Source organism: Meleagris gallopavo, chromosome 2, assembly GCF_000146605.3.
Source record: "Meleagris gallopavo isolate NT-WF06-2002-E0010 breed Aviagen turkey brand Nicholas breeding stock chromosome 2, Turkey_5.1, whole genome shotgun sequence".
Taxonomy (NCBI): domain Eukaryota; kingdom Metazoa; phylum Chordata; class Aves; order Galliformes; family Phasianidae; genus Meleagris; species Meleagris gallopavo.
The window spans coordinates 99,490,085-99,498,714 of record NC_015012.2 but is presented as its reverse complement, the minus strand read 5'-3'; the positions used below and the strand labels follow the sequence as shown (position 1 = coordinate 99,498,714).

The following is an 8,630-nucleotide window of genomic DNA, read 5'->3' as shown; positions in this document are numbered from 1 at the left end:
AAAAAAAAAACCACCACACAACCCTCAGTTCCTAATCCCAGTTTCACTTTTTAGTCCCACTTGTATTAGCACTGCTGTAATTAAGGTCATTGTTGACTTAGCGTAAATCAAATTACTGTATACAGAAGTGAACTATTTTTATCAGCTTTAATTGTTCCTTGCTTTCTTCTCGTGAAACTCCACCTGCTGCACTTTGTTCATCCATGGGGACCCCAGCACAAGGACACGGACCTGTTGGAATATGAGTGCAAAGGAGGGACATAAGGGTGCTCAGAGGGCTGGAGCACCTCTCCTGGGGTGACAGGCTGAGGGAGCTGGGCTTGTTCAGTCTGGAAAAGAGAAGGCACCAGGGAGACTTTATAGTGGCCTTCCAGTACCCTGTTTTTCTGTAGACGAGCCTACAGAAAAAAATGGTGAGGAATTCTGTCAAGGAGTGCTCACATAGGGCAAAATGTAAAGGTTTTAAACTCAAAGAGGGGAAATTTAGATTAGAAGTCAAGAAGAAATTCTTTATTCAGAGCTCTGGCACAGGCTGCCCGTAGAAGATGTGGATGCCCCATCCCTGGAGGCATTCATCCCTGGAGGTTGGATGTGGCCCTGGGCAGCTTAATCTGCTGGCTGGCAACCAACCCATGGCAGGGGTTGGAAATAAATGGGCTTTAAAGTCCCTTGCAACCTAAGCCATTCTGTGATTCTAAGATTGTTTCTCATCCTGGAAATAACTCTAGAGGATCAGGAAATACAGTAGACCCCCAGTTGGGAGTCGAGGGTTGAGAAGAGGTGTAATGGAATATTTTGCCTTCATTGCACAAGATAAGAAAAATGGCCAAGGCAAACAGCCTCCAGCATGGAAAGCAAGCTAAAAAATCCCAGGTTGAAATCATATGTATGATTTTGAGTAACATAGATTTTAGTGGGACTAACCTGAAGAAACTGCTGTCCACAGAGTTCATTTTGTATCCGTGGAAAATTGTCTGATAAGCTCTACCACAGCAATTTTAGGAACAAAAAATTTCACTTAAAGATAGATCTTTATTGTTGTGTTCTAGTCTCAGGAACGTAAGCATTTTCAGTGTATTTGATCAGGTTTTGAAAATACATAATGGAAAAAATTATTGAGGTCAATACCTGTGCTATTAAAGTATACCAAATAACTGTGAATAGCATTAAAAGTACAAACTTAGTAAAGGTGTTTTTAACAAAAGCATAGATATGAAATAATTTGCTGTGTGCACTAGAGAGGCCATACTGGCTTGGGAATTTACTGCTTCTTTTCCTACCTATAGCAGATACCACAGAGCAGCCCTGCCAGCACAGTCAGTTTTCACGGGATTTCTTAAGGCTCAGTGTTCAATTCTTTTTGAATATAAGCAAGATTTGACTCACACTTCGAAAATCAGAACTGTTAGCTAGGCCAAGCTAAATGCATCTTGACCTCTGTTCCCTTTCATTATTCTATTTGCATCTGAATTCTTTACATAATCATAAATTGCCTAGTGACAGGAATTGTTAGGCGGCAGAAATGTAGGTTTGTTGAATGGCAACTTTCTATCTGAGATAAAGAAAGTGTAAATAGTTTATTTTTGTTTGTATTCCTTTACTGAAATCTTTACAATACTAACTTAATGGTGTTGTATCTCATGCATGAAGTACGTAAGAACCCATGTTCCTTTGGTTTCCCATATCATGGGATCAACTTGGGCAGGGAGTGTACAGGCACTTGGACAGAAAATGGCATTCCCTGCCTCCGCTTCCACTTAGTTTCTAATACTTTAAGAAATTTTTGGTATACTAGAATAATAGCAGAGAATTTAAAAAGGGGAAAAAAAAGGTACCGTGGGCTTGTGATCAGAAACTGTCTTGTTTCCTAGAACTTTATACCAGGTTCTGACTTAGAGTTCTCCTAAATGCGGTCCCACATGAGGTAGACATGCTTTTTAAAGTGAGATTCTCAGAATTCTAGAATTTAGTTATAAAATCTACATTTTAATTATTAACAGTTGGTCTGGCTTTTTAAAGCACCTTAATGAGAAACAACCCATCTTGCATCCATTTGATGATTCATTGTTGTCTTTATTGCCATACCCAAGGAATTCCATTCAAGGGCCAAGCTCTCAAACACAGGTCTGTGTATAAATCTAGAGCAAAGTGCAAGTATTACTCCAAAGGAATAAGATTCTAAATATGTATCAAGAGAAGATGGATACAGAGAGAGACAAGCAGATTGAAGGTCAAGGAAATATAAGAATGCCAGACTGTGAATACAGCGTACTGGAGTGTTAGCCCATTAAAAGTGATCTCAAATTGAAATCAGTAAGATGTCTCCAAGAAATCGTGCTTGATAGGATATGATTTGGTGCTCACTAATTATGGATGGTCTTTGACACCTTACCACCCGAGCTGTGTTAGTGAAATCTTGTGTAACTGTTACCCAAATTCACATTTGTTCATAAGAAGCAGTTACCTATAGAAATCCCCCTCTTGCTTGATTTCCCAAGAACAAAACATAGAATCAATATGTGCATTGATACACTTTGGATGATCACAGCATCTCAAGAAAAGGGATTTCCATTCTAGCTAAATTCTGTAACCTTGAGCAAAAGAGACTTTCTTGTCTTAAAATGAGTTCAGGCAATGAGTTCCTGGGAGCAACAGAGGAGAAAGGATTAAAACAAGTTGAACAAGTTAAACCTTCAAGTATTTCTCCTTTAGGACAGTCCTATCACTAAAGCCACAGTGATGAGGAAGGAAGGCACATACCACGTGCCTGTTGACTTCCACATTTCTTACCCGCAGGCACTGGAGCATGTCAATGCCAGGCTTCTCGAACTGTATCCTGATGATGAAGAACGATTTGACATTGTTCTGATGACTAACAACCATGCCCAAGTGGGAGTGAGGCTCATAAACAGCATTAATCACTACGGTAAGTAAAATAAATACTACTTTATAGAACTGCCTGTGCTTGTATAATAAAATAATTTTTTCTGCTCTGACCTTATTGAAAACAGTTCTTTTGGTACTGACACCCGTTCCTTTGGGGGCGATAATTATTTTTGTGTGTCAAAGTGAAATAGTGTTAAACACGATCTGGTCCAAAGTTCAGACTTAACCAGTTGTGAATCCTAATTTCTGAGAGTAAGTTCATTTCTTTCTTTGGTATTCACACTCCATATACATGTCCTTTCACAGCAGTTATTCTGCTTCTTAAAGGGATTTCGTGTTAAGTTCTCCAGATGGAAGGACTGATTAAACATCACAGTCAGTTTAAGTTGTGTAATTTGTTGATACAGCAGTGAACAGGTTTGCCTTTTTGAAGCTTACTGTCACTTGTAGGCTAGAGTAATTTTTCACAGCTTCCCTTTCCAGGTTTGTAGGGTCAAGTAGAGTCATACCTTGTGCTGTTCTTATTTCAGGTTTAACAATCGAACGCTTCTGCATGACAGGAGGAAAAAGTCCTGTTGGCTACCTGACTGCGTATCTTACCAACTTGTACCTGTCAGCAGACTCTGAGAAAGTGCAAGAAGCTATAGAAGCAGGTTGGAATTGTTTCTGTTTGTTGTTAAAAGCCAACCTAGGAACTGTTTGTCTTTCACAGAAAGTAGTGCTGCTTCATCAAACGACAGAAGTCATTATTATGCATTCCAAAATCTTATCATTTAGAGTACTTAACAATGTTTCTCTGCATTTTTCCCCTTAGACCCTACAGTCTGCTGATAATGCTAACTTAATCTGCCTCTACCTCTGTCTCACCTTTTTGCGTCTTCTGCTGCCATCCTCCAGGAATTGAATTCCCGTGCATCCCTGCTTGTTCCCATTCAGTGTGTTTGAATCGAGTCATTTGTTTGACAGGAGTACAAAAGCTAACTTCTGTATTTTAGAAGCAAAAAATACTAAGAAAAGCAAGTATTTTGACTTAACAGTCTCATTGGAATTTCATGCTTTGTCTAATTTGTAGAACACCTTAGGGACCAGGTTTGTGTGTTATATGGAACTGAAAGTGAGCCTATCAAATGAGTTATTTCAATGAGAAAGCCTTCATATATATGTGTTACAGATTAGCCATTGCAAACTAATTTCAGGAATGATTTCTGCTCACTATATATAAAAGTCACTACAAATAAACCATTGGAACTGAACTGCTGATAATTCTATGAATGACTTTGCAGGGCATGGCAACTGAAGTTCTCTGATCTGCTTTCAGGCATTGCATCAGCTACCATGTTCACTGCCAACAAGGATGTTGCTTACTCAGATACACAACTGAGAGTGGCATTTGATGGGGATGCAGTTCTGTTTTCTGATGAATCAGAACAGATCGTCAAAGAGCAAGGATTAGATAAATTTTTTGAACATGAACAGCTGAATGAAAATAAGCCTCTTGCACAGGTTTGTACTTGGTAAAACCATGAAATTTGTCTAAAGAGCACAAATAGTTTAAAATTAGCTTAAAATGAAACACTGTCTCTGCTGTTAACAATGGTATAAATCAAGAATAAAAACTCGATCTATGAAAGTTCTGCAGAAAGCAACTTATTGGAAATTGACTCAAAATATAATTTACTTCTTTTAATCAGGATGTAATTACAATGTTGTCATTCATCTGAAATGACTTTGGTGATATCTGTGTAATTAAGTCTGCTTGCTTTGTACAAGCAAGTGATTGCACCATCTACACCATTGTAGATAAGTTTGGTGTTTTTAAAGTACACAATATTAAGTAGTATAGTTATAAGTTCATGTTGTAAGACGTCCTGTAAGCCCTTGCAGATCCACTTAGAGATATTACACATAGAGATTGCTCTAAGCATCATAGCATTAAGGAACAAATTCTCTATGTAAGTGATTATCTGGAAGAAAGCACGGGAATGATTCTAGGAACTACAAGCAAATATTTATTGTGCATTTAATATTTCATTCTCAGGGTCCTTTGAAAGGTTTTCTGGAAGACCTAGGGAAACTCCAGAAGAAGTTCTATGCAAAAAATGAGCGATTAAATTGTCCTATAAGGACCTTCCTGGTGACAGCCAGAAGTGCAGCAAGTTCTGGAGCCCGAGTACTGAAGACTCTGCGTAGCTGGGGTCTGGAGATTGATGAGGCACTCTTCCTAGCAGGAGCTCCTAAAGGACCAATCCTAGTGAAAATACGTCCACACATCTTCTTTGATGACCAGATGTTTCACATTGAAGGAGCACAGAAATTAGGCACCATAGCTGCACATGTTCCCTATGGTGTTGCTCAGAAATACCAAAAATCTGCATGACTGGGTGGTACCATTATGGATAAAGTTCTTGACTCAGCCAGCCTCTAATATACTAGTAGGTCTGAAAACCTCTACATTTGTGTACTACAAGCACTTTGTTTAAAGATTTAACTTCTGGCTAGAAAAACCTTTAAATGAAATATTTTTAATATAGGCCAGTTTTTTGTAGTTATTTTAATAGCATTCTTAAGCAGTTTAGGGTTTATTTTTGTTTACCCTTCTGGATACGACACTGTGTTTTCAATATTAGAAAAGGGTTTGTACTGTTTTTATAGTTTGAGATATATTTTAAAGACAGAACAGTAATATTTTCTCTAAAAAACTGTTACTGAGTTATTTATAAGAAGAAACATCTGCAGATATAACCCTTACTGTTCATTTCTGAAGTTACCACAAGTACAGTTTACCTGCATATCATTACCTTGTTAAATGTGCATTCCGTAGCTTTGTTACCTGCAGGTTTCAGCTTCCATGGGTGATTGTCTTTCAAGTGAAATATGAGTATATTTGATACTGTGTTTACAAGAACCCTTTATTTTTCTATATTGTTTTCCTACTATAATAAAGCTGGCTTTACAGAACATTGTCATTTTTCTGTGTACAGGCTTTAGTATAATTTCCTACGCAAAATGAATTTATATCAGCAATTCTTTATTGGGTAGGTGAGGTATTTAGAACCCATTGTGGTTTAACTCAGCAAGCAGCTAGACACCACTCCACCCTCTGCTTATTCTCCCCACTGCCTCAGTGGGATGACAGAGAGAATTGGGAGGAAAAAAAAGTAAAAGGTGGAACTCATAAATTCCATGAGTTGAACCTATGAGTATAGATTCTAAAAACTACTTAGCAAGACAGAAAAAAAAAGAGAAATAACAGTAATGATAATAATAAATATGTATATAAAATAAGTGATGCACAAAGCTATTGCTCACCACAGCCAACTGATGCCCAACCAGCCCCTGAGCAGCAGCAGCCCTCCCTATCCAACTCCTCACAGTTTTATAGGGTGTTTGTTTGTTTGTTTGTTTGTTTCACATGATGTTATATAGTATGGAATATCCCTTTGGCCAATTTGGGTCACCTGTTCTGGTTCTGTTCCCCTCAAACTCCTGGCAGGACAATACAATATTGAAAAACTGAAATGTCCTTGGGTCCATACAGCACTGCTCCGCAAGAACTAGAAACATCAGTGTATTATCAGCATTGTTTTTCTCCTAAATCCACTACATAACATCATATCAGACATTATGAAGAAAACTACGTCTATCCCAGCTAAAAACAGAACAGAACCACAATTAACTGCTATCAGCCTCATGGGAATTACAAGGTAGAGGTCTCAAAGACATGTATGTTCCAATAGACTTCATGGTAATGTGTCAGATATGCTATGAATATCATGACTTAGGCAAAGACTAAAGAACAATTTATTTCTTGATTGGATTCATAATAGTATTCGCGTCTGTTCTGTAATCTGCATGAACTGAATCTGGCAAACTCAGACGAGTTTCCATGGGACAGGTGTCTGTTGCAACATGAATTCATGTAAAATTACACCGTAGGTCTAATCTACCTCTTTTGTGCTAAGTTCTTGTATCTCAGTGTCGTCCATGTTTTTTAATGCCTTCCAAATGACACAGTTAACATCTGTCAGGTGGTGTTTGTTCTCCTTCCCTCCCCAGTGGAACAAGTGTCCTGTTTTATTTTTACTGTTGCTGTGTATTTATATGAGAAGAGACAAAACCAAAAGAATGTGCCTTGCAGGGGGAGGATAAGACAGTAGTGAATGCTTGTGGTAATCTGTGGTTCCTGTGGGAATTCACTCCAGTCTCATGTTAGCCTCTGAGAAGGTTCAGTCTCTTCTGTCCAGATGAACTGTCCTGCTATTGCAGAAAGCTTCATTGCATTAATTGTGGTTTGCCTCCCAAAAATGTAGCTAATCTTTTAAATGCTCTCATCCAAGCCACAAAGATCTTTGGAAACAAAAGATGAAAGCCATGATTCTGTGCAAAACTTGAACAGAAAGCACTGGAAAGATTTTGTGTTCACACACTAGCTTACCATATTGATGGAATGGACTGCAGAGTTCTGGTGTACTTGGAATTTCATAAGTGTTAAAGGCTTTATGCCCAAAATATATCACATTTCTATAGCTCAGCCAGAAGATGAGGAAGAAGTGAATAACTGTGGCTTGGTCATTGCCAGGATGGGATAGAGTTACCTCACCAAATGGAGATAATTAAAAAAAAGTTATTAACAGATGTTTTCATATGAGAGCTCCGAATCAGCTCTCCAAGGCATCCAAAAAATGTTCCTTAGCTGTGAAGTATAAAATGCACATGTACCTTCACCACAAAAGCATGGCTGCAAACTGTAGGAAGACTGACCCTGCCTTGCTGAAGCAGAACGTAATCAGTCATCCTACACGCATGCATTGTTAGCATTACAGATGTGAAAGCTGTGCACAGTCGGACTGGATGATCTTGGGAGGTCTTTTCCAACATTGGTGATTCTATGATTCTATAATTCTATGATTCTATAAACATGCTGGCCAGGGCATGATTAGAAGCTTCCAGTTCTAATATCTTTTTTAGTCTGTACATACACAGTGGTAGAGGTCTATCCCTTGCAGCATCAGTCCTTACCTGAGAGCTGACTGTCGGAATCCCCACTGCCATATGATGATAAATAGCATCATGTTCTTTATCCTGCACTGGGAGCAGGATGAATCTATTCCTCTAATAAAGAATATTCTAGTTCTTATAACTTTGCATCTTATTGTAAACCACTGTCCCTTTCTTATACTTTTTGTCAGCAAGGTCACTAGGCAGTAATTAAGCGTGGTTCCAACACCTGCTGGAGGCAGAATATTCTCTCAGAAGAGCGTATGAAAGAACACCTCACACTGGTTATGGCCCTTGCATTAGTTTAAGAATGCCAAAAGCTATCTCTGTCACAAGCAGACACATTGGTGTCACCTGATTAAAATACTCTTTGGTGTAATCGTGAACCAGACAGTGGAGTGAAGGGCAAAGGGTGATGAGAGTTTTCTGTTATGAGAACAAAGAAGAGGTCTCTCGGAGAATCAAATGTGTTTAGATGTGGTACTATACAGCTTGTTAAACTGTTTGAGAAATATTATAGGCAGTCAGAGGAGAGACAGCAAGAAAAATGCAGAAAAATCGGATACATCTCTTTGGCTGTGATGTGAGCTAAAGTCAGCCTCAGAGCAGACTGCAGCAATATGAACATATACCCAGATGTGGGTAGCATCAGCACATGACTGTTAAGTGGAGGTTAAAATTGCAAATGGTTATCACATCCAGGCCAACTGCAAGAAACTGGATGAAAGGTTCCTGGGTTTTCTCTT

At 38.7% G+C, this 8,630-nt stretch overlaps 1 protein-coding gene across 1 annotated transcript in view; it reads left to right on the top strand.

The window, feature by feature from the left end:
* Positions 1-5,852, top strand: part of LOC100541290 (cytosolic 5'-nucleotidase 1B-like) — a gene marked incomplete at its 5' end in the record, with an annotated part of 6,413 nt that extends 561 nt beyond the window's left edge. Inside the window, 4 exons of the mRNA XM_010708117.2 lie at positions 2,797-2,926; positions 3,417-3,539; positions 4,205-4,389; positions 4,925-5,852. Of these exons, the coding sequence (XP_010706419.2) occupies positions 2,797-2,926; positions 3,417-3,539; positions 4,205-4,389; positions 4,925-5,263 (777 nt within the window). The remainder of the gene's footprint in view (positions 1-2,796; positions 2,927-3,416; positions 3,540-4,204; positions 4,390-4,924) is intronic.
* Between the last annotated feature and the right edge of the window lie 2,778 nt (positions 5,853-8,630).